We start from the raw sequence: 27,250 nt of genomic DNA, 5'->3' as shown, positions 1-27,250 counted from the left end.
TCATCCTGATAGAGGTTACAGTGTAAAAGTATATGTGTCAATTGCATTACTCGAACAAGGGCAACAGCACTGTTGAATAGGCAAATTGGAAAATCTACCACTTAAAACAGCAGAAGGGAAGGCGTTAAAGCGGGCTCTTGAAAAAGCACATCTGTGCCTCGCTTAAGTAATGTCTGAAAGATAAGAGGATGGTGTAAAATTTAAGTCCTTCCTCAGACTCTTATAGCTTAAAGGGAGCAACTCCTTATCATTTTGGGTTCCTATATCAGTTAATCTCCAGATAACCAGATTTTTTGCTTTAGTGAATCCCATGTCAAACAAGGCTTCTGGATCTAGACCTATTTGTTTTATTTTCTTAATTATCTTTAGAGATCATTTAGGGTAGGGGACGGAGGCTGGCAATCATGGCATTAAGCCTTTTGGGTCAAAGTGAACTCTAAACCAGTAAAAGATTGCACTTTCCCATATTTTTAGTTCAACTTTATTTTATTTATTTATTTATTTGATTTATATCTTGCCCTCCCCGCCGAAGCAGGCTCAGGGCGGCTTACAGCATAAAAGCACTACAAACAGTTAAAACAATAAATATTATAATTTATCCAATTACTCATTTTATAATAAAAACAATCAAAAATTAGTTTGGTGCTAAACTCTTGATATTATATATTTTCAGTGGCAACGATATTACATATAGGCTCCATGTTAATTGAAGGCCAGCTGGAAAAGAGTGGTTTTGCAGGCCTTGTGGAACTGGGCAAGATTTTGCAAGGCCCTCACTTTCTCTGGCAGTTAATTCCACCAGTGGGGGGCAGCAATCGAGAAGGCCCTTTCTCTGGTGACTTTCAGTTTGGCCTCCTTCTGCCCAAGGATTACCAATAAATTCTGTGAACCAGATCGAAGTCCCCTCTGGGGAACATGTAGGGAGAGACAGTCCCTAAGGGAGGCAGGTCCTAGGCCAGTCCTTTAGGCATGCCAGCCTCTTGTCTGAGGGTAACATTTGAGGTACATCAAGGTGAGTTAAATAAAGACCTGAGAAACCTAGCTTGGACCAATTCAAGAATCTTAACATTTGAAATCAAGCTTAATTGGGAGCCATATAAAAGTTGTAAAAGGGATTTAGTTTGGAAAAGTTTCAGAGCTGCTGGGATAAAACCTGCATCTTCTGTTCTAAAAAATCTAAGAATTGCATTTGCACTCCTTTCTTCAGGATTAGCTGATGAGATTGTATTTCTTTTGAAATTGGCATTGTGAGTAAACAAACACCTAAATACTGAAAATGTTTTACTTGCTCCAGAGTATTCCCATTTATTTCCCATTTGTTTTTCTTAAAACGTCTACTAAAGTGCATAATTTTGGATTTAGAGCAATTTATTGTTAAAAATTCAATGTCACATTGATCACTGAATTTTTTGACAGCTCGTTTCAAGTCAATTTTGGTCTGAGAAAAGAGGACTGCATCATCTGCGTACATCAGAATTGTGGCCTTCCTTCCCACAAGGCTAGGAGCATGTATGCAGTATATAGGCACTGAATCAATGTATTTACATAAAAGTTAAATAAAAAGGGAGCTAAAAGGCAGCCTTGTCTGACACCCTTCTGTACTGATACTTTTTTGGATAAATTAACCTCATGTGTATATCTTATCTGGAGCTCATTATTTTCATGCAGACTGCATATCAAATGCAGCAGCCTCATCAATAGAGGAATCCCTCAATTTAGCCCATAATCTACCTCATGAGATGGTATCAAAGGCAGTCCTCAGATCTATGAATGCTGCATATAGGTTTTTCCTAGGGGACAGTGCATACTTATGGATTAGATAATCCAGTACCAGGCAGTGATCCATGGTGGAACAACCTGGAGAAACACTTGCTTGTTCCATTACTAGTATGTTCTCTTCAAGCATAGATGTCTAGTGTATAATTTACAGATGGTGTTTAGGAGGCTTATCGGTCTATAATTATTTGGGTCGTTTCTATTCCCTTTTTAATATATAGGGACTATAATGGCTAAGCCCCAGTCCTTTGGTATCAGGGTACAAAATGGTTTCCTCATGTTTCTACTGCAATATTATTGATCACAGTATTTGCTTAATTTTTTTAATCAAGATCAGTTTCCAAAAGTGCAAGTTGTCCCTTAATCGTCTTAGTTGCCCTTCTTCTGCACTTCCTCTTCTGCATTACAACATCTAATAACCAAGCAGGATGTAACAAATTGTAGTTAATCATTAAGTATTTAAAATATCTGTAAAACACTACTTACTTGTGTCCCAACAGTCTCCTGGAAGCATCGCCCAAGCTGAGTTTTAGCAGAAATAGGGTACACATGAGAAACTGGTTGCTGATGTGAATAGGGTGGATGTACTTTCTGAGTCTTCTGAAATGGCAGGCTTTGATAAGAAACCTGGGAATGCCCTGATTGGGATGGCTTTGTTTTTTGTCCAGCAGACGTGCTATCAATTCTTGAGACCTGATGGAACTGCACTGAAGCTTCAGGGGGGTGTTTCACATGAATGTTCACAATGTTAGGAGGAAATTTAACTGGAAAAATAATTAAAAGAAGACATAAACTCCAAGTAAAAACACAGGTCTTTATCTATTATACAGTAACTACGTTATTTTTTTCCAAGCAGTATTTTACATAGCCTCAGCTTCAGCCCCCCCCCAAAAAGCAAGTAAGACAACAACCACATTCTAATGTCTCAACAAACCTCTATTTACTAATGAAGCTTGTTCTCATGCTCAAGTGTTCCCTCTCATCTCTTCTAATTCTTGTGCAGAGCATAACTTTAGGGAGCCTCAAATCAAACTCTAATTCATCATGTCATTTGATATCTACACCCAGGCAAACTGAAACTTATTCACCACCCTCCCCCCTCTCCAAAAAATCCCAGAATTCTAAACCTTGGTATAATCCTCATTTAAAATCCCATTCTGTTAGTGTCTGGCTGACTGCATACTGGCTGACTGCTAATAGCAAGAATTCTGGGTTACATGAACCTTTGGACCAATTTAATAGGATTCTGCTGATGTTACCATAATCCTATTGGTGGAAGTGCTAAGAACAAATTTTTAAAGCAATTTTTTTCAATAAAATTTTTATTTGTAAAAGTTGCTGCAGACTATAAAAACCACTTACACAGCACAGATTTTTAAAAATTTGACATAAAAGGAAAGGATGTTCTAAAGCAGGGGTGGCTAAACTTGCTTAACGTAAGAGCCACATAGAATAAACATCAATATTTGAGAGCTGGCTTGGCTTGGAGAAGTGATTTAAAGAGAGCTGCCTTCTCCAAGCTGGTCAATGGGGTGATGGGGGCTTTGAGAGCCACACAATATGTGTCAAAGAGCTATATGTGACTCTCAAGCCACAGTTTGGTCACTCCTGTTCTAAAAACAGCTGTAAATGATAATAGATAATTTTAATATCCACAATTCTGTTTAACCATTTTTAAATAATGAAAGCAACTGTGGTTGGTTTCATAATCATTAAGTAATTAATCATTAAGTCTGCCTTTGAGTCTTGCTTTCTCTCTACCTGGATTCCTCTCTGACAGAAAAGATAAGAAAAAGATAAGAAACATCCAATGAGCTATTATAAAGCTTTTAAGGGCAAACTACTTCCTAAAAGAGAAACAGGATATCATCACAGAAGCTGTTTCATTTTGAAAGTACAAATTCATTTTTGGTTTGGAATGAATGAAAGTCACAATATCTTATCAGACAGCCTTTCAATGACATGTTTCTCATTACTTGAACCATCTAAGGAAAACAACATCCAATCATTGTGATGTTCTTTGAATTCCTGCTAAGTTTTAAAATGACAGGGACAGATTTTATGACAGTATCTGGCTCTCCAGCAGACAAAATAAGAAGTAAATCTACAGCCAATAAAAAAATCTCTAGACATTAAGAGGAGGAGAAAATGTTTACCTTTTACTCCTTGCTGCCCAGGCATAGTCAGTGGTAAAGTATGCGTAGAATGGATGACATGTGATCCCACAGACTTGCTTGCTTGCTGTGGATTATGATAGAGTTTTGGACCACTGCTGCTCTGCACTGGGATCTGGCAAAGCTTACCAGTGTAATTAGGAGGACATTGGCATTTATCTCTAGAGCTACACTGGCCCCCATTCATACATGGAAGATGGCAAATAACTGAAAGACAAAAGCATGGGGGAGATCAGTGTTAATTTATCAGTCACTTAAAAAAATACAACCAACCATAAAGCCATTTTGTTTGATGAGTGGCAGGCATATCCTTCCTGCCTTCAAGCACTGAGGAATATATTCAGAGATGTCCATTCTTTTTTTCCTCTCATAAATATATTATTAAAATTTTATAAAAGAAGACAAGGTTGAAAAATAGAAATCAACCTGCAGCATGCAACTATCGAAGATATATAAAAAACATAAAATGTAGAAATCGAATTATGGCTATACAATGACAAAGCGATAGTAACAAAAGCAATAGTAGGAACCAAAATTTTAAGAATCAGATACAGTAAGAATCATTTAAAATGAGGAGTGCAGAGAGAGAGAGAGAGAGAGAGAGAGAGAGAGAGAGAGAGAGAGAGAGAGAGAATTCAACCCTCTTGGAGTGTTAGAAAGTTTGACAGCTTCACAAAAAAAAAAAGCAATCAAAGAGAAAACCAAATCTGTAATCTTTTTTCCATGCTAAGATGCCTCTGGCTTCTAAGTAGCCAAAAACAGGATTCCAACTGATTTCAGAGCTGCTCCATTGAGCACTATGTTGCAAGCTACAAAAACGGGATTATGCACAATTTTTTCCAAAACACAAATCTCCCCAAAGTTTCTCATGCTAACTATCCTGGATCTGACCAGGAAGCAGTGATCATCAAACAACACACTGCTAATAATTAGGAAATAAGATTTCTTGTCTTTTGGGGGATTTGGAGATCATTCCAAATATCAAATATGAACAGCTTTGGAGACAGGGAGAAATTAATCTTAGTAATTTGGAAAAATGCCTTAGAAACAGCCAACCAGAAAAGCTGAATATTAGGGCATTTCCACCATAAGTGAATTGGAGTGCTTTTTTGCCCACAGAGCTTCTAGCACTTAGGGCTAAGACCCAGTTTTATTTTATGTAATCTGTTGGGAAAGCAATACCAATGTGCAATTAATTTATAGAACTGTGTCCTAATCAAATAGATAGTCAATTTATTCAAGGGAGAGCTTCAGATATCATCCCAGTCATCTATTTTGAATTCCCTGGGCAGTTCTTTCTCCCACATAGAGATGCCCATTCTCAGACTGTATTTTCTGTTCAAAATGTAATTAGTTATGTTTCAGTACTTAGCAAAACACAGCAATGAATATATATGTATACGGTTATATTTCAAGAAACATACTTTCATTATGTGCCTAACTTTCAAAGACTACAAGATTAAGTATACTTACTTGGGAGTCGGCCCAACTGAAAGAAATGAGAAGTGACAGCAGAGAGAGAATGCATCACCTGTACATTGGCACAACACTTAATAAAACTCCCAGTTTGTGGTACTTGCAGTAAACCCTTGCATTACCTGGACTGTACATGTTAGGATACAGACAATGAGTACAAAAATATTGCTTAGAATTAAGGTTTTATCCAGACAGCTCTCATTCGGGGACTGGTGGCACAGTTTCTGAATTCTGCAAGTTCAGAAGACGGATTACTGTTTCCACTAATTCTGCCCTCATGTAGTTCCTATTATTTCCACTAATTCTCCCCTTATGCTGTTCCTGGGATAGCACATAATATCAATCAATTAAAACTCAAAGAACTAAAGAAAAAGGGATGCACATGAACCTTGGAAAGCAACGAAATGTCTCCTCTATATTCCAAACCTTTTAGAACGCACTGTGAATCAGAAAGCAAGTTTTTCAAACAGAAGGTCCATCCCTGGGTTCAGCCCCCAGGTAAACAGTCTCAGTTAACGCTGATAATAGGTTATGTGAAAGACCTTCAAACTGATAACATGAAGAACCACTGGCAGTGAGAGCAGACAACACTGACCTGGATAGACCAATAGCGTGACTCAGTATAAGACAGCTTCACACGTGTTTCCCATGAAATTTCCAGCACCTTTCTGCACTTGAGGAATCTCTCACACTTGTACTCAACAAGTTACAATAAGGTGCAAGAAAATGAGGTGAAAATTTAAAAAATCAACTACTAATAGAAGAGCTTAAAGATAGGTAATGAATGATGGCTCCCTAGCGTTCACAGCACTTACCAAAGCAAGCAATAATTTTTTGGGGGGAGGGGAGATTTATTCAAATTTCATTTCAATATCATGCTTAAAAATCAGAGTACAAATGCCTGTCTTTAATAGTATCATATTACTGATTTCCATTCTGCCAGTGCAATATGGGGGAGAAAAGATGAAAAAGAACTTAAAAGACAGATTTTCTCAGAAACACGCTGAAGATATATTATTTATTAGTAACAAATTCTAGAGGGGAAAGTGTGTCGATCTGTTGCAACAAAAACAAATGGGAACTGCAACTTTGGGGGCCAGCTCTGTTGTAGCAGTACCAGGAAAAAGACTAACACACTGCGCACAAGGACTGAGACATCATTTCTATAATATGTTTATTAAAGTCAATGTATATTGCAGATATAAAAATAAATGCAAGAATGCTTAACGAGTCACCACCCCACCTATAACTACAACCAACTTCAAGGCATGTGGGTCTACACATAATCCCCACCTCCACATATATACAATCTTCCACCAAAAGTCCACTTCCAACATGTAGCCACCCAAATAGGAAGCTGCTGTGATGCACAACAGGCAAAACATCACGTGGTTAAATCATTGACCAAGGTTTACCAAGAAACAATAACCTTTAGTCAAAAGGAAAATAAATAATAAGCAATGCAAGACTTTGGGGCAGCAAAAATAATAAAGATGAAGAATAAAATAGTAAGTGTGTGCTTTTTAAAAATTCTCAGCATATTCCTTTCGCCGGATGAAGCATCTAGTTACACTAGAAAGCTTTCACTGCTTTAAGCTACTGGTTGGTGCAATGAAGAATATCATCTCACTAATTCTATGTCTTTATTTCTATGGTGCTAATGCAACTACCAACATCTGAGTATCATGTTTCAGTTAATCTTGAACAGCAGCTGGATTAACATGGCATCTAGTAATGGAGAGCAGACCAAATAATTCCGTTTTAAATTAATCCATAAATGCAAAAAAAACAAAGACAAAAAGCTGTTGTGACTGAATTAGGTCAATAACCTCATTCCAAACTGAATACTGTACAATGGCCAATTTTACTCCTTTCTCCCTCCAGGCAAGAGGAAAAGAGAAACTTGTTGGTGTATTTTCCCCACTATGCCTTAAACCTGTAACTGTGTCATTCTAAGAAATCTAAATGACCTGTTAAGTCAAATGCAGAACAACAAAGAGCACCATCATCTCTCGAGCCCACTCTGTCTCTTATTTGTTGGTTCCATATTTAGCCAGGACCAAACTGGACGTGATGGTGTCCATGGCTCAGAACTGTGGATTACAAAACAGGAAGATCATAGTGAAACAAGTCAAAATATGGGGCCGATTCAGGGGTCTGCCCTTCAATGGCTTACCTCTTTTCTCCAAGGTTGGGGACGAAGGATGGCCATAGCGGAGCAATCATCACAGAGGCACCCACTTGTATGTGGTGTGCTCCAGGGGGCGGTTCTCTCCCTGATGTTATTTAGCATCTATATGCACCCCCTTGCCCAGATTGTCCGGAGATATGGGCTGGGTTGTTATCAGTATTGTGAGAAAAAGACCCCTAGTTTCAGTGATGTACGGATGTCGTAATCACCCGTTTGGTTGCCAGGGTGCCTGGAGATCAACTCACACACATCTGCCAGGGAAGCGTGGGTTTTGTCTACCAGAATGTAAGAGACTTATGTGAGTACTAACAGCCACAGCGTTGCAGCAGCACTCTGTATCTCTGGAGGAGTGCTAGCCAGGAGGACAGATGGGTTTTCAGCTGCTCCGTGCGCGCACCATCTCGGCCGTTGCAGTGGAAGAAGTTGTGCCGCCAAGAACTGTCCGGGCAAGCAGTTTCCAGCCTTGACCATGAAAGCCATGTTGGTAGGCTAACATCATCAGCAACTATCTTCCTGCATGCCAGACTCCATGACAGCGAAGAAAGAGGCTCACGTACTCAACAGCTGTCACTTATGCATAAGGCAATCAAGCTTATCTTAGGCGTGGATCCTGCCAGACTGCCTAACAAAAGTCCAACGGAACCCAAGACAAAAGATGATGCCAGCAGAGGAGTAAAGAAGAGGAAGAACAGCTTCACTCAGGGCCATAGTTATTGTATAAATCGGGTGTCACCTTAGGTATCAATTTGACTCTCTAGTTTAATAGCTTGTTGATCACTTCCACCCCAATACCCTCACCCATTCTTTACCCTAATGGTCACCCTGGAGCCTCCCCCCTTTTTGCCCATTGTTACCTGGAAGTCCAATCAGGTAACTAGGGCCAGGTCCGCTCACTGACTGGATATGGGTATGCAATCAGGTGTCCCTAATAAACTGGCCATTGGCCACCGCATAAGTCCAGCCATTATGGTCATTGCGGAGCCTCCCCTTTTTCTGAGGTCATGTACCAGCTGACCACCTGTCATCCGCCCTTGCACCTCCTACCCCCTAAGGGCGCAAGGTAGTCCTTATAATCTCTGACCCAACTCCCCACAGGTGTACATCTGACAGTACCCCCTGCTGTTTAGATATGCCCCCAATTCCTGATCAGTTGAGGGTCCCTTCCCCCATCTCCCTCATTTGTCGCCATTGGAGCCTTCCTCGAAGACTACGATCGGTAATTATCACCCTGTTTGTCCATTCTTATGTTACCTCTATATATTTCTCTCTATTTTTATTGCTGTATATATCCATTATCTTGTATGTGTGTTGGGGGAGGGTGGGGGGGTGGGCTCCCTCTGGGTATCCTACCCCCCCCAGGGAAAGTGTATGCGCAATACATAGCCTCTCCTCTCCCGGTGTAGTGAATGCCGCGTGGTCACTGTCTGGCTATGCCTGGCAGATGGTCACTGCAATGGACTCTCCTGCATTACTGCATCCGTAGCAAAACCTTCTCGCTGGTCCCCCCCGTTTTTCACAGAGTTTGCTACGTCATGGTGCGACCGAATTGTCCGGCGGTATAACCGGATGGGCAGGCTGGGCCCACCAACCTTGCCAGCCTAAGAGAAGGAAAACTCTAACATCAAACCCGGGCAGATAGAGCTCGTTAATGTAACACCTACCACCTGGAGGACTCGCTGCCGGCGTCCCGGCTTACTGGGCCATGGCAGATGACCCCCAGGTGAAAGGGTGGAGCCAGTACCGCGCACACTGGGCTTCACCTAAAAAATTCCTCTGCGCAGGCCTGAAGGGCATATCCACATACACAACCCACAACGCATCAAGTCCTGCAGCGATGGGCAAGGGGCGAAACAGCAGGTGGAAGGTGCCACTGGAAGCTGCAGTCCCGATCCTGCATGTAGGCGGTTCAGGGTATTGGTCGCCTGATGCTAACCCGGAGACGAAAGCATTTTTCGGCAGCACCCTGAACGACCAAGCAGCCTTATCTAGGGACAGCACTGCTTGCTCCACACGGAGAGGGGCCTAGAAAAGGTGGCCTAAACAAAGCTCGTCTCCTCCACCCCAGTTGGCTAGCCGCGGTCAACGGGCATCCTTACTTGCGGTCAAAAAATAACAACAAAGAAAAGGCATGCACCTGCCTCACAAAGTGTGCAAAGACTAAAGCTTGCGTGTTGGAACATCAGAACCATGCTTGACACAGTAGACAGTGGTCGCCCTGAACGACGCTCTGCTCTAGTTGCCCATGAACTTATCAGGTTGAATATCGACATAGCAGCTCTCAGTGAGGTCCGTTTCCCTGAGGAAGGTAGTCTTCAAGAACACGGTGCGGGCTATACCCTCTACTGGTCAGGTAAGTCAAAGGCTGAGAGCCGCCTTTCTGGCATTGGCTTCATGGTCAGGAACTCCATTGCCTCCAAACTCGAAAACCTGCCAACAGGTCACTCAGATCGCATCATGTCCATGCGCCTCCCACTTCAAAACAAGCAGCATGCAACACTCTTCAGTGTGTATGCCCCAACCCTTCAAGCAGATCCTGCAGAAAAGAACAAGTTCTATGCTGATCTACACAACCTCGTACGGAAGACCCCTACAGAGGACAAGGTGATCATCCTTGGCGACTTCAATGCCAGAGTAGGTAAAGACTCGGAAGCCTGGAAAGGAGTACTTGGCAAACACGGCATTGGCAACTGCAATGACAACGGGCGCCTCCTGCTAGAATTCTGCATGGAGCACCAGCTCACCATCACCAACACTATCTTCCAGCAGAAGAACAGTCTGAAGACAACCTGGATGCACCCACGGTCCAAGCACTGGCACCTTATCGACTACATTCTGGTGCGCCAGAGAGACCTTCGAGATGTCTTACACACCCGAGTAATGCCCAGTGCAGAATGTCATACGGATCATCGTCTTGTACGCTGCAATCTCCGTCTTCACTTTAAACCCACACCCAGGAGAGGAGGTATCCCTCGGAGGAAGTTTCAGGTTGGCAGTCTCCAGTCAGCCGAAGTTAAAGCTGCCTTCCAGGCAAAACTCCAGTCAAGAATTGAGGACCCCAGTTGCCCCACAGACCCTTCTCCAGAAGCACTCTGGGAACACCTAAAAACTACCGTCCTGCAGATCTCTGAAGAAGTCCTCGGGTTCTCCACAAGGAAGAACAAGGACTGGTTTGATGAGAACAATCAAGAGATCCAAGATTTACTGGCGAAAAAGAGATCTGCCTACCAAGCACATCTTGCTCAGCCCTCCTGTCCTAGGAAAAAAGCAACCTTTCGCGCTGTATGTAGCAACCTCCAGTGCAAGCTTCGAGACATTCAGAACGAGTGGTGGACCAAGCTTGCTGAGAGAACACAGCTGTGTGCAGACACTGGTGATTTAAGAGGGTTCTACGAAGCCCTGAAGGCAGTATATGGTCCATCATATCAGACTCAGAGTCCCTTGCGTAGTGCAGACGGCCAAGTGCTCCTCGCAGACAAGGCATCCATACTGAACCGGTGGTCGGAGTATTTTCAGGTTCTCTTCAGTGCCAACCGCGTAGTTCAAGATTCAGCAATTCACCTCACCCCACTTCAACCAGTGAAAACAGAGTTGGATGAGATCCCCACTCTAGAAGAGACTGTTAAAGCCATCAAGCAACTGAAAAGTGGCAAGGCAGCAGGAGTTGATGGAATTCCACCAGAGATCTGGAAGCATGGGGGCACAGTACTACATAGCTCACTTCACAAAGTACTTGTCACCTGCTGGGAACAAGGCAAATTACCACAGGACTTTCGCGATGCAATCATCATCACCCTATACAAGAACAAAGGGGAAAAGTCAGACTGCTCCAGCTACCGGGGGATAACCCTGCTCTCCATCGCAGGCAAAATCCTTGCCAGAATACTCCTGAACAGACTGGTGCCCGCCATTGCAGAAGAACTCCTCCCAGAGAGCCAGTGCGGCTTCAGAGCTAACAGAAGCACTACCGACATGGTATTTGTTCTCAGGCAGCTCCAAGAGAAATGCAGGGAACAAAACAAGGCTCTGTATGTGACTTTTGTCGACCTTACCAAAGCTTTCGATACCGTTAGCAGGAAAGGCCTGTGGCAAATCTTGGAACGTTTAGGATGTCCCCCAAGGTTCCTCAGCATGATCATCCAGCTACACGAAGACCAACGAGGCCAAGTCAGACACTGCAACGACCTCTCGGAGACCTTCCCAATAGGCACAGGTGTAAAGCAAGGCTGCGTTCTCGCGCCAACTCTCTTTACGATCTTCTTTAGCATGATGCTTCAAAAAGCCGCAGTAGATCTAGATGATGACGATGGTGTCTACATCCGCTATCGCACCGATGGCAGCCTGTTCAACCTGAGGCGACTAAAGGCCCACTCCAAGACAATGGAAAAACTCATCCGAGAGCTACTGTTTGCTGATGATGCTGCACTCGTCTCCCACTCGGTATCAGCTCTGCAGCATATGACGTCCTGCTTTGCAGAGGCTGCCAAGCTATTCGGCCTAGAAGTTAGTCTGAAGAAGACAGAAGTTCTCCACCAGCCTGCACCCCAGGAAGATTATCACCCTCCCTGCATCACTGTGGGTGAATCAGTTCTGAAGACAGTCCAGCAGTTCAGCTACCTGGGGTGCATCATCTCCTCAGATGCTAAGATCGACAAGGAGATCGACAACAGGCTGGCAAAGGCAAACCGTGCCTTTGGCCGACTGCACAAAAGAGTGTGGAGCAACAAGCACCTGAAAAAAAGCACAAAGATCAATGTTTACAAAGCGGTTGTGATGACAACCCTCATCTACGGCTCCGAATCGTGGGTTTTATACCGTCATCACCTGCGACTCCTTGAGCGCTTTCATCAGCGCTGCCTTCGCACCATCCTCAACATCCACTGGAGTGACTTTGTGACCAACACTGAAGTTCTCAAGCGGGCGGAGGTTACCAGCATCGAGGCACTGCTGTTGAAGACGCAGCTGCGCTGGGCAGGGCATATTTCTAGGATGGAAAACCACCACCTTCCCAAGATTGCCCTGTATGGCGAACTCTCCACCGGCCATTGAAATAGAGGGGCACCAAAGAAGAGGTACAAGGACTCCTTGAAGAAATCCCTTGGCACCTGTCGCATCAACCATCACCAGTGGTCTGACCTAGCCTCAGATCGCAAAGCATGGAGGCACACCATCCACCAGGCTGTTTCTTCTTTTGAGAACGCACGCATAGCTGGTCTTGAGGACAAAAGGAGATTGAGGAAGAATCGCACTGCTACAGCACCAACCCTAAATCAGACTTTTCCCTGCAGCCACTGTGGCCGGACCTGCCTGTCCCGCATTGGTCTTGTCAGCCACCAGCGAGCCTGCAGCAGACGTGGACTATTGCACCCTTCTTAAATCTTCGTTCGCAAAGCCAAGCCGAGAGTATGTGTGTTCTATATTTTTCTGTAATAAAATCATAATTGTTTTACTTAATTAGGGTCCTCTGTAAATTTAGCAAGAATTTCTGGAAGTTGAATCCTGTAAATATAGATTCTAGGTCCTTTTGAGCCAAAGTTGCCCACCTGTCAATTCCCCAACCTCTTTTGAGGGCATTTTGGCTTACAGTATGCAGATGATACCCAGCTCTATCTATTGAGGGGGGCTAGTCCAGCTGCGCCTGGAAGATCTGGACCCGGCATTGCAAGCCATAGTGAAATGGCTCAGGCAGAATTACTGAAATTGAATCCAGCAAAGACAGAGGTCCTGTGCCTGAGTCACTGTGGCCTGGGTAGAGAGATCTCTTTGCCAGCCTTTGATGGGATGCCAATAGTGCCAGCTTCTAAGGTCAAGAGCTTAGGTCAAGAGCTTCTAAGGTCAAGAGCTTATGGGTGCTCCTGGAGCCTTCGCTGACAATGGAGACCCAGATAGCAGCCACTGCCAAATCCGCATTTTACCATCTTAGGCGGATAAAGCAGTTGGTTCTGTACCTGGAGCGCAATGACTTAGCAACAGTGATCCATGCAACGGTAACCTCAAGAATAGACTACTGTAATGCCCTCTACATGAGGCTGCCCCTGACTCAAATTCAGAGGCTACAACTGGTGCAAAACATGTCAGCCAGGTTGTTAATGGAGCTACCTATACAGGAGCACATTCAACCTGTGCTGGAAACACTGCACTGGCTGCCTGTGGCATTCCAGTTTTGTTTCAAGGTGCTGGTTATAACCTTTAAAGGCCTATGCGGCCTGGGACCTTCAGGATCGCCTTTCCCCATATGTACCCCAGAAAAATCCCCAAATCTTCTTAAGATCACCGGACCAAAAGAAGTCCAATTATCCATCACCAGAGACAGAGCGTTCTCGGTAATAGCCCCCGCTCTGTGGAATGCCCTCCCCAAAAACATAAGGGCTCTGCGGGACTTGTCACAGTTCTGCACGGCCTGTAAGACCAAATTGTTTAAACTTGCTTTCAATAGTTAAGGGGAGGTAGTTGTTATTCCACAACACCGGCAATCTCACTGAACTGTAAGAACCGAAACTAAAAACATTGGAATGATCAGAATATCAATGCACATCTTGAACGTAATGATTGTAAAATGTATGGAAATGATTTTATCGTATATCTTGTTTTAAATTTTATGTTGTTTTAACTGTTTTGAGCCGCCCTGAGCTCTTTAGGGGAGGGTGGGATATAAATTTGGTAAAATAAAATAAAAATAAAATAAAAACCAATGAAAACAAACTGTGATCACAAAGCACTAATAAAGTACAATAGCATTTACTGGTAAGTAACAGACAAAGCAGTCCTCTTGAATAAACTCACAAATATAACAGAGTTTTAATAATCAGTATAGCTACATAATACATTTGTGTGAGCAAAGTTTTCATTGGGAAGGATTGTTTGTATGTATTTTTTTGCAATGGTATATTGTATATGAATAGATTGCATGGCTAGATAATATTGGTAAGAACTGCTTGTGTTAAGCTTGTATATTATAGTGTATGTTTGTGCATTATATATTATAATAAGAATAATATAATATACCATATTATATAATATGGTAAGAACTGCTTGTGTTAAGCTTGTATATTATAGTGTATGTTTGTGCATGTAATTTAGAAATACAGAAACCAAGCGGAATTCCAATTGAGCATACTATTACCTTATGTGGTGAGTAAACTATGGTTCTGGGAAGGGCTGTTTGTATGTATCCCCTCATATCGGCATATTGTGCATATGCTTTTGGTACATGTTCTCTGTTTTATTCCAAAACATAGCTTAAATCCTAAATACATGTATCTACTTGGAGGATTTTTTAAATGAATGCACTGCCTTTATGTACGGACTTTATTACTGAAACACTGTTATATTTATGAGTTTATTCAAGAGGACTGCTTTGTCTGTAACTTACCAGAAATCTAAATGACCTGTTAATATGCCCCAAGAATGGGATATACTTCTGAGTAGACTTGCTTAGGACTGTTCTCTTCATGAATGAATCAGCAAGAAAAAACATGTAATAGTATATGTGCTACGAAAGCGAACAAAAAGTGAAAACTATTAAATTACCAGTTTCAGAATAGTCTTCAGAGTAATAGGGAAAATCTGTAAATATAAAAGTTGCAAAAGTAAAGCTCTGAAGTACCCAAATAACATAGGAATATAGAACTAACAGAGCAGATATAGCCTGATTTATTATGCTTGTCCTCAGTTGTAAGTTAAACATACACTTTACAAATCCCTTTAGCCTTCTTAGAGAAGTTCAACCATGACAAAGGATATGTTTTCACCAGTTATTTGTCAAAATCTTTCTTGTGCTTGGATTATGCAAATCAAACTTGTCTTGGACTTTTTTCTTTTGAATTTTAACGGGGATACAGAAGGAAAAAATAGGGAAATAAGGAAAAGGGAAGAACATATATTAAGTATGCTCAGTTTTAATTACCAAAATACACAATATATGGGCAGTTCTACAGATACTAAGGATATTTCTTAATCAAAGTACATGTGTGTAAAAAGAATGCATGGGATAGTTTAACAAATATATAACACAATAAATTAGCATATCAACATGGGAGTATTTCATAAAGAAATACACGCACACAACATAATATAGCATGATCGTTTAAAGGTCCAGTATAGCTGCCTATTACAGCCGATTGTCTGTATTCTACAGTATTCTCATACTTTCTTAATGTTTTTATCCTGTCTTATCAGTCTAATCTACTATATGATTTAATAGAAATAACCTCATAAGGACCATTACAGACTTTTCATGCTAGAATCTATCATATCATATAGTATATGATCTTAGGCAAATAAGACAGTTGGCTCCATACCTGGAACGCAGCAACTTGGCTACAGTAATTCATTCAGCCGCCCTGAGCCTGCCTAGGCGGGGAGGGCGGGATACAAATAAAATTTAATAATAATAATAATGCAACGGTCACCTTGAGAATAGACTACTGTAATGCCTTCTACATGGAGCTGCCCTTGACTTGGATCCGGAAGCTGCAACTGGTGCAGAATTTGGTTCGTTCCCCCCCCCCTTTCTCTGATCCTTCCCCCCTGTGTAAGCGGCTCTCCAACGATCACAGGTGTAATCAGCAGGGCTTTTTATTGGCTAAATGTTGTATTAAGTATGATTTGTTAATCTTAAATGGCTCCTGGCCGGAGGATCACCCTGCTGTCTGCTCCTACTGGAAGGGAATCAAGCCCTCTTTACTAGACTATGTTGCTACCTCCAGAGCTATGCTTACAGAAGTGCTGGATTTTAGGGTTATTAGTAGATCTGAGAGTGACCACCTCCCGCTGTCACTCAAAGTCTCAATTGCCTTGCCGTTTAAGTCTAGAGTGATCCATCACCCTTCCGACCACTTAAGCCCTGTGACTGGCTGTGTAAAATGGTCCAGCAGAGTCAGTACTAAAATCAGGAGTCTCTTGGGGTGTGAACAGGTGATGGGCCTCAGGAAAATGATAATGGAGAAGGATGGCGACATTGTTTCGCATTATAATGATATAACTGCTGCCCTAAAACCTACCCTCTCCTATTATACGCATAATAACACAGTTCTGAAAAGGCGATCTTACGAGTGGTATGATTCAGAATGCAGGTCCTTAAAGAGGCAGGTTACAGCTGGCCTGATTCTGGCAAGGGAATCTCAATTGATGGCTCACTATATGCAGTTAAAAGTCCTAAAAAAACAATTCAAGGAACTTACCCAACATAAGAAAGAAACTTTTATTAAGAGAAACTGGGAGGCCCTGATTAATGCAGCAAAATCAAACAATTCATCGCTTTTTTGGCATACAATTAACCCACTATTGAAAGTTTTCCCCTCAGGAGCTTCAAATCATATTACTGCTGCAGAGTGGGTGGAACACTTTCAGAGGATATATGCCTCTGAAGAGCCCTCTTGCCCCACCCTACGAGCGAAGTTGCTAACAGAGGACATTCCGTCCTGGGATCCTGTCACCTGCGAGGAAGTGAACTCCCTTTTAGGGAGGGTGAAAAGCGGGAAAGCCCCTGGGGGGGATTACATTAGGTCTGATCTACTCAAAGAGCATCAGGATTGGTGGGCTCCAACGTTGGCTTCCCTTTTCTCATATATCGATGAGACAGCAAACATGCCAGCCGATTGGGGCTGGGCGATTATTGTGCCCATTTACAAAAGAGGGGGTCATGATCTCCCCTCGAACTATAGGCCAATTAGTTTGCTAAGTGCCATTAGCAAACTGTATGCCTTACATCTGAGGGACAAACTTACGGCCTGGATGGATTCTCAAGGCATTATTGCCGATGTTCAGGCTGCCTTCTGCCCTGGAAGATCCCACCTTGATCAGACTTTGGTGCTGCAATTTCTAGTTGATAAATATTTGGCCACAAAGGGCTCCAGACTATTTGCAGCCTTTGTCGACTTTAAGGCTGCCTTTGATCTGATACCCAGATCCAGGTTATGGGACAAGCTTGCAGCTTCGTCTATTGACAGACGGCTGTTGTTGCTAATGGTTAGCCTTTATAGTAACTCGGGCATCAGGATAAGATGCTCATCTCAAGGCCATTTAACCCAACCAATTTTAGTGAACAAGAGTGTCAGACAGGGTTGTGTGCTCGCCCCCTTGCTTTTCAATTTGTACATAAATTCACTTCTAACCTCCTTTAATGATTTGGCTTTACATCCTCCTAAGCTCGCCGATCGGCATATTCCAGTTCTGGCGTATGCTGACGACGTGCTTATACTATCCAGGACGCAGATTGGTATGCGAAGGGCCCTTCGCCATCTAACCCAGACCAGTCTGCAGGAAAAGCTGGAAATCAATCTAGATAAAACCAAGGTTTTAGTTTTCGTCAAACGTTTCAAGGCTCATTGCTGGTTTCTAAATGGTAAACCCATTGAGCAAGTAAAAATCATTAAATACTTGGGGGTGATTTTTCATTATCAGGGTAAGCGTTTGGCACATAAGAACTATGTTGCACAGTCTGCGCAAAGAACAGCTGATGCCATCTACTGTTTTTATACCTCCAAAGGGGCCAAATTCTTGCCTGCAGCATTAAGGTTGCATACTGCAAAGACCAGGGTCCAGTTGCTCTATGGCGCTGAAATTGCCCCTTATTTAACCACCAAGCCGCTGGAGATTGTACAAACTAAACTCCTGCGCAAGCTTCTGTTTGTTCCCAGTTGTGTGCCAAACACTGCCATCAGGTTGGAATCTGGTGTCCCAAGCATCGAGACGTCTATGTGGTTAAACACCCTTTGTTACTTTTTGAAGGTTCTCTCAAAGCCAGGTGGCCTTCCCCATCTGATTTTTTTCGATTCTTTTGTGGGAACTTGGGAGAAAAGGTGTTTAGATCATTTTAGACTCTGTGATCTCTCCCCTGAGTCCCTAGTAATGATGGAACTGAGGGATGCGAAAGAACTTCTGCGCCTGAGGTTGGTGGAGCTTGAACTGAGATCTGCTAGAGCTAGTCTTTCTGCACACATTTTCTTAGGGAAGCAAGCCGAGGTACTGTCCCCAGCCAGGTACCTTTTCAACATCACTATCCCAAAATATCGGATAGCTTTCTCAAAAGCACGACTCAATGCACTTTTCTCTTCGGTGCTTTTGGGACGTTACGCTGGGTACCCATATCTGGAAAGACTGTGCCCCTGCAATTGCAATGAGGTTGAAACAACTCTCCACATCATTTTGCACTGCCCTAATTACAATGACTTGAGGGCAAGATTAATCTCTCCGATTCTTGGGTCCTTGGCAGGCAGGCAGGAGGATGAGCAAATTGCCTTCCTCCTGTCTGACGCTCTTTCGGTCGTTTCATCTAAGATTGCCCGTTTCTGTTATGCTGCTCAGTTGGAAAGGAGGAAAATTGAGAATGTAAATCTTGGTTATGAGTTTTAACAATATGTGTAATAGTAGGAGTCAGGAATTTTGTGTAAGAGGTGATGGGTTTGTTTTTATGATTTTGTTTTTGTTTGTATTAAGCTGGTCGGATGACCGTGAATAAAGAACTACTACTACTATGTCCTTTATCCAAGGTAAATGGCACCACACATCATGTCAGATCTGTAGGAAAATTATCATCTGTACTCACCCTTAGCATGTGAAATACATTCCTTAATGTCTTACTTACTTTTACCTGAAGGAGGATAGCAAGCTACATTTGAACTATCTTCCCACTGCTGAATGGCATAACATTGACATTATTTTGAACAAATTAACAATTAATTAAGTAAATAAGTATTCTAAAATACTGCTGACCTGGATAGCTCAGGCTAGCCCAAACATCAGATCTTAGAAGATAAACAGGTTTGGCCCTGTTCAGAATTTGGATGGGAGACCACTAAGAAATATTAAGGTCACTATGCAGAGGAAGGCATTTTTAAAATGATACTTATGAACTTCACTAAAGTATATTGAAGTAAAATTTGTTTTATTTCATTTACTATGCTTTATATTTTAAAAGGGTAACAAATTATCTGTAGTAGGTGAAACATGTCATGCACCTAGTGCAAAAGAGAGGCAGGATGAACAAAGAAACAATTATGTCACAGAGCATGTGTTCACACTACACTAAATAATCTGTTTTGCAACTGAGTTTTTACTGTGTAAGAATGGCATAAAATCCAGTTGCAAAACAGATTATTTAGTGTAGTATGAATGCACTCAACGAAAACTAAACACCAAGTGTTTGGGACAAGTTGCCAAAAGGTTGTTAAAGCCTTGTTCCATTTCTACAAACTGTTCTGTCTGACTTTATGCATCCCCTTAATCTGCTTTCCCTGGCACAACATCCCTTTTGGGTCATTGTACTCCCCCCCCACACACACACACACTACCTATTTAGAATATATGCTCGATTGACATACTGACATATCAGCAGTAACCAAACCATTCCTCAGTTATCACACCTTTCATATTGGCCATTGAACCCTGTGGGATTCCATAAAAACATGGAAAAGAATAAACATAAATGTTTTGTTACAGGCAAAATGGAAGAAATACAAATCAAGGACTAAATGGCATGCTTTGATATCCAGTTTCCTGGGGAAATAATCTGGTGCTCATTTTCCTTCTTTCTTATCTAACACTGAAATTTTAAAGACAAGTTTTGGTAAAGAACCACTTTAGTGCAGTAATCTGCTTCTGGATCCTTCTCCCACATATGAAAGCTACAGTCTAAAAATGTGTTGGCTTCCTTACATCCACTTTTTAAACAAATTATTTTCTGTCATTCTTCCATGGGCTAAGTAGAGTACATAATGATATTTGTGACAACACCAAAGCAATTAATATAGGAAGTATACAATTTTGGTCTATACCTATAGCAGATCTGTGAAAAATCTATGGTCACTTCATCCAATTGCTAACATTTTGCCCTCGTTTTATTAGGAAAAAAATGCTCCTCTACACTTGCAGCTTATATACCCCTTTACTTAGATTGGTAATCTTCAAACATTCCAGTGTCAAGGCCCATCTTCTGCTCCTAGCAGCAGCACAGAAAATACTGAGCTGCAACCTTGTGACAGAGTCATGTGCCTTCACAGTAATTGTGGCCCTGCCCCATGGAGAGTGCACCTCTGCTTCACAAAAATGTGTAGAACACTAGAAGGTCAACTGCTTGGGAGCAGTGATCATAATGTTGTTGATTTCACCATTTGCATAAATAGGGAGTTGCCAAAAAAGACCAACACAACCACTTTTAACTTTTAAAGGGGTAAATTCTCTGAGATGAGGAGGCATGAGAAGAGGAAACTGAAAGGAAAGGTAAATAGGGTCAAAACCCATGGGGAAGCTTGGAAGCTATTTGAAACTACAATCCTAGAAGCTCAGATAAAATATATACCACAAGTCAGGAAAGGCATAAATAGGTATTTTTAAAAGCCTGCATGGTTAAGAAACAAAGTAATGGAAGTTGTAAAAGTTAAGAAGGATCCCTTTAAGCAGTAGAAAGCTAGTCCAAGTAAGGTTAATAAAAGGGAACACAGGCTGTGGCAAATCAAACCAGTCTATATGTAGCTTATGACTTGTTGCCAATTATGTGGATCATGGTTTCTGGTAATTCTGTAATTGTGATATTATTAAGTTTGGCTGTAGTTTGTTTAATGTTATGTAAAGTTTTTTAATGTTGTAAGCCACCCAGAGCGTGCTTGCGGAATAGGGCAGGGTATAAATCGAAAATTAAATTCGATTAAATTGAATTAAATGCGAATCTGTGATCAGGCAGGCAAAACGGGACTATGAGGAGCATATTGCAAACACCATCAAGATCAACAAAAATTTCTTCAAATATATTAGAAGCAGGAAACCAGCCAGGGAGGCAGTGGGGTTCTTGGATGACCAAAGGGTAAAAGGATTACTGAAGGATGACTGGGAAATGGCTGAGAAGCTGAATGCATTTTTTGCCTCTGTCTTCACTGTGGAAGATGTGAACTCCAGAACCACTGTTTTTGGGAGGGGTATTGAAAGATCTGAGTCCGATTGAGGTGACGAGACAAGAGATCCTACGACAGATAGACAAATTAAAAACTGATAAGTCACTGGGCCCGGATGGCATACATCCAAGAGTACTGAAAGAACTCAAAGGTGAACTTGTGGATCTCCTGACAAAAATATGTAATCTTTCATTGAAATCTGCCTCCGTTCTTGAGGACTGGAAGGTAGCAAATGTCATCCCCATATTTTAAAAAGGATTCCAGAGGAGATCCGGGAAATTACAGGCAAGTTAGTCTGACTTCAATACCAGGGAAGTTGGTGGAAACTGTGATTAAAGAGAGAATTAGTAGGCACATTGATGAACAAAAGTTATTGAGGAAGACTCAGCATGGGTTCTGTCTCACTAGCCTGCTAGAGTTCTTTGAGGGGGTGAACAAACATGTGGACAAAGGGGACCCAACAGATGTTGTTTACCTTGACATCCAGAAAGCTTTTGATAAAGTTCCTCATCAAAGGCTCCTTAGTAAGCTCAAGAGTCATGGGGTAAAAGGACAGGTCCTCTTTTGGATCAAAAACTGGTTAATTAATAGGAAACAGAGAGTGAGTATAAATGGGCAGTTTTTGCAGTGGAGGGTTGTAAGCAGTGGGGTACCAAAGGGCTCAGTATTGGGTTCGATGCTTTTTAACTTGTTCATTAATGATTTGGAGTTGGGAGTAAGCAGCAAAGTGGCTAAGTTTGTGGATGGTACTAAATTGTTCAGGGTGGTGAGAACCAGAGAGGATCGTGAGGCACTCCAAAGGGATCTGTTGAGGCTGGGAGAGTGGACATCAGTGTGGCAAATGAGGTTCAATGTGACCAAGTACAAAGTAATGCACACTGGGGCCAGAAATCCTAGCTATAAATACAAGTGATCGGTGTGAACTGGCAGAGACTGACCAAGAGAGAGATCTTGGGGTCATAGTAGATAACACTGTGAAAATGTCAAGACAGTGTGCAATTGCAATAAAAAAGGCCAATGCCAAGCTGGGAATTATTAGGAAGGGAATTGAAAACAAATCAGCCAGTAGCATAATGCCCCTGTATAAATCGATGGTGCTGCTTCATTTGAAATACTGCGTACAATTTTGCTCACCACACCGCAAAAAAGATATTATAGCACTGGAAAAAGTGCAGAAAAGGGCAACTAGAATGATTAAAGGGTTCGAACACTTTCCTTATGAAGAAAGGTTAAAACACTTGGGGCTCTTTAGCTTGGAGAAATGTCAACTGAGGGGTGACATGACAGAGGTTTACAAGATTATGCATGGGATAGAGAAGGTAGAGAAAGAAGTACTTTTCTCCCTTTTCATAATATGAGAATTCGTGGACATTTAATGAAATTGTTGAGCAGTCGGGTTGGAACTGATAAAAGGAAGTATTTCTTCACCCAAAGTGTGATTAACACATGGAATTCACTGCTACAGGAGGTGGAGGCAGCAGCAGCTGCAAGCATAGACAGTTTCAAAAGGGGATCAGATTAACATATGGAGCAGAGGTCCATCAGTGGCTATTGTTGGAACTCTCTGTCTGGGGCAGTGATGCTCTGTATTCTTGGTGCTTGGAGGGGCACAGTGGGAGGGCTTCTAGTGTCCTGGCCCCACTGATGGACCTCCTGATGGCACCTGGAGTTTTTTTGCCTCTGTGTGGCACAGAGTGTTGGACTGGATGGGCCATTAGCCTGATCCAACATGGCTTCTCTTATGTTCTTATGTGTGTGGGGGAAGGACTGGCCAGGCTGCGCCGAATGACAAGGAAGACAGAAAAGGGAAGGGAAAGTTGAGGGAGGGGGGGCCTCTTGACTTTCCTGTGCTAGAAAAAAATCAACTGAGTGACCTTTCAGCACCACCTCACTGCTCCTTTCTATCTATCCTCCCCAATAGCAGGTGGTTTCAAGACACAGTAAAATAGGGTGCCTCAAGAGGGGCTTGCAACCCAGTAAATAAGGCTCCACAACCTGACTGTCCTAAAACATGGGCTGCTGGCTTAAACAATCACTTCATCCATCTGATAAAGCCTGCTCTTTTGTTTGTCCCAAATTAACCCTCCAAAATTTACAGTAAAATTGTGCAACAATTATGATTAAATTAGTAAAATTACTAAAATATAGTTCAATTAAAATGTTCCAATTAAAATATCTAATGAACACTGCATCTGCTCCAATCTACTTGGCCCTGGAACCAGCTCTATGATTAAGGACGATTGAGGATGTAGGTTGTGCTACCCATCCCTTCATCTTACCCCTTGCTGCCACTGCCCATTCTTCCTCACCTCACCCATTCCGCACTGAGGAGATGAAAGCATTAACACTTATGCCTCCACACCATGGCAAATCACACACATTGATCAAGGGTTCTCAAATGACTTCCAAGGAATCTCATGAGCAGGAAAGCCTATTGGGTACCTATAACTTGCTGATTGTGTTTAAAGACACCTGTAGAAGACAGAAAGCATATTAGCTGCTGAGGAGAGAGAGAGTAGGGAGAAGTGATGAGAGGGTGGGGGTGGCAGCAGGAGTAGTAGGTTCAGTCAGCACCTCTTGATGAACTGCTGCTGTTCACTCCTGTGTAGCTTATTAGGTCAGTCGTGGTTTGAGGCCCTGGGGATCCAGGTGACGGGGATACACCAGGCGCGCTCGCACAGGGATTTGTAGCACATTTGCGGAAATTTCCTAAGAGCTACTGACAGAGGTCAAGGACTATCTAGTGTTCTGAACCACAGACTATTACCTGTACAGCTTGGCACTCATCATGTACAATATATTGACCCCTAGACAGCAGAAAGTATATAGCCTAATATACCATCACCACTGTACTGTCCATGTATATATATGGAGTGTGAAATGCAGGCAAACCAGACCTGGTGCAGACCTAGCACTCACAGATCCATTCACTTTTTGTTATCCTCTTTTTAATGGTGAATCCTTATAATGCCTGTCCAATTTTAACTGTACATTGATTAATAACTTGTACACATGCCACATGTCTCCATATATAAAACGTTATTGCCAATCACTTTTTTAAAGTGGGCTTTATATCATTATTTGGAAATTCTATTTCTGAAACACCTACATGAGCGGTCAGGGGGAAATGTGCAATATATTAATGGGCTATATTCTGTTCAGTGTGTTCAATTAATAGTGTTGAGAATGGTGAGCAGCACAGCTGTAAGTAACACACAGTTTAGGGCTTTTTTCTGCATTTCAAAGTCAAGTTCACTGCCTTTGAGGGGGAACATATTATAGTTTACACAGCCGTGTTAAGTATATATTTCACATGACTCTCTAACAATATTCATTCATAAATATCCCCTTATTCTTCAGTTCCTCAAGTATTGCTGTGTACTTTATTGAAATTTAGGATAATTTCCTCATAGCAAGTTTTTTTTTTTTTTAATGTGCAGAAACTTTGTTTAGGTGTTGATATGTGGAACTGCACCACAGCCTATAAATCACGCAATCCAAGGGCACTTTCAGACATTGTCTTTTGTGGATTATCAATACTGACAATCAGAACACCAAACACCTGCAATGTCCATATTCAGGAGGTCTGTATCCATTGCCTATCACTGCTATTCAACACACGAGGCACATCTACCAATGTGACAAAAACACCACTGTATCTCTAAACTGCGGTATTACGTAGTACTTTTATTCTCTCAAGGAATTCTTTTTACGGCGTCTGGTTTGGTACGAACTCTGCTGGGAACCACCAGAAGAACCACTAGGATGCTGTGTGTCTCGCCCCTCTTCCCCCCACACCGAATATTCTGTTTGTACTTGGAATGACTGTACTATTTTAAGTACTCATTTGCAGGAAAAGAATTATTTCAAGAATTACTATGATAGAAAAGGCAGCAAGAACACATTTCTGGTGACTGTTTTGCAGATCAAAATAGCTACATGGTGATAATCTGTACTGCTCTACCTGCTACACTGCAAATCTCGATACAATAAATTTGCACTGAAATCTACTGCATTTGCTTTTAAGTAAATCAATTTCTACTTGGCCAGTTACAGTATTTTTTGCACCATAAGACTCACTTTCCCCCCCCAAAAAAGTGGAGGGAAAAGTGTGTGCATCTTAAGGAGCGAATACTGCAAAAAATTCACACAAATGCCTCTAAATTCACACAAACGGCTCTAAAAACTAGGTGCGTCTTATGTTCAGGTGCGTCTTATGGAGCGGAAAAATACGGTAATTTGCAGGGAAGAAAATGGCATTTTTCATACAGTATCTTTAAAGAAACTTTGAAACCCCATTTTTGTCATATTTAACATAAAAGATGTACACCATTGCAAGTAGAATACCAAAGAATACCACCTTTCACATTTCTATTTGGAAAGCACATAAAAGCGATCACTAGGGACAATAATTGTACTTTACCTTCCTTTTAAAATCTCATTTCTAAGTGTTCAGTATCCTGTTTGAACACTTGACACATAATAAATCTGTTGCACTCACAGCAGTCTCAAAGCAAGAGTTTCAAGCTGGCACCCATTTCACTCCCAGGAATGCAAAGTCAAGCAATTTCCACACAATGCCTTTCAAGAAAATTTCATCTAACTAGGTATCACATTCGCTTATAAAAATGTAAACCACAAACTGAAAGAACATTATTTTTCCTTCATCATGCCGTATTTTTCCATCCAATTTGTGGGTTTCCATGAAAAACTACTAAGTGTCTTAACATACAGTCTCCATACAACTTCAACTACAAATTTTAAAGTACTATTATTCTCTTTTATACTTCAGGAGAAATATCAAGAGCAGTCAAGGGGATGCTCAATAACATATAATGCTTACTAACAGACCCTTCAGGAAAGAGCTATGCAATTCAGAATATGCATGAACAAATTGACCCCAAAAAGCATTAACAAGAGAAAGCAAAGATCCACAAGATCCACAAAGAGCTATGCAATTCAGAATATGCATGAACAAATTGACCCCAAAAAGCATTAACAAGAGAAAGCAAAGATCCACAAGACTTACCTACTCGGAAGTTGGGTGCTGTCAAGGTGTCAGCAGCATGCCCATTTTCACTGATCAGTGTGGTAGTGTTTCCTTTCTCACAGCTGTTTTGACAGGTTCCTTTTTTACAAGTCACCTTACAGATGCTGGGTGTAAAGACCACCTTGATACGTCCGGTGTGATTTCCCACTGGAAGCAAAGGCAAAGAGAAAAAGAAAAACAAACAGATCACTTTGGTAGCCATTGATTTCCTTCAAATGCTTTGTTTGTTTGCTTTTGTTTTCAAGATTTTTTTTAAAAAGCAGAAGTTCCAAATGGAAGAGGGCAGTCTTCAGTGCTCTCTCCTCAATATCCAGTGGTGTCTCTGAAACAGGAGTAGGAAGCTTAGCAAACAGGAGGACTCCGGGATCCACTCCAAAACCACATTTAAAGTCAAGTCACTGGAGTGGGATTAGTAATCACAATGCTGCATTTTATTCACAGTCAAAGAGCAATACCAAGGGCATGACAGCTTAAATAGTCAACCCTGACAAGCAGATGTAATGTAAAGCGACTGGCTGTTCACCTAGGGGTGAATAAACTCTTGCGTCCTCCCCTCCTGCATACTTTTCCTGTTTCTACACTTACTAAGTCACTATTTGTAGCCCGACCCCTGGAAATGTTTCAGGCATGCTGCATGTCTCAAAACATCTGTCTCAAATCTCCTGGCACCCCTGCCTGAAGTGAACAAATTCTGTGA

General features: G+C 41.9%; 1 protein-coding gene across 2 annotated transcripts in view; it reads right to left on the bottom strand.

Moving 5' to 3' along the window:
* The window catches only part of LOC132575862 (latent-transforming growth factor beta-binding protein 1-like), a 368,464-nt gene extending 341,663 nt beyond the window's left edge, over positions 1-26,801 (bottom strand). For both annotated transcript variants that reach the window (XM_060244552.1, XM_060244558.1), the window contains exons 1-3: positions 26,533-26,801; positions 3,933-4,157; positions 2,263-2,540 (exon numbers count right to left, since the gene is read on the bottom strand). In XM_060244552.1, coding sequence (XP_060100535.1) covers positions 2,263-2,540; positions 3,933-4,157; positions 26,533-26,755 — 726 coding nt within the window. In that variant the 5' untranslated portion in view covers positions 26,756-26,801. The remainder of the gene's footprint in view (positions 1-2,262; positions 2,541-3,932; positions 4,158-26,532) is intronic.
* Between the last annotated feature and the right edge of the window lie 449 nt (positions 26,802-27,250).

This window comes from Heteronotia binoei, chromosome 1 (assembly GCF_032191835.1).
Source record: "Heteronotia binoei isolate CCM8104 ecotype False Entrance Well chromosome 1, APGP_CSIRO_Hbin_v1, whole genome shotgun sequence".
NCBI lineage: Eukaryota > Metazoa > Chordata > Lepidosauria > Squamata > Gekkonidae > Heteronotia > Heteronotia binoei.
Note: the sequence above shows the minus strand (reverse complement) of the source record. Positions and strands in the feature narration are given on the sequence as shown.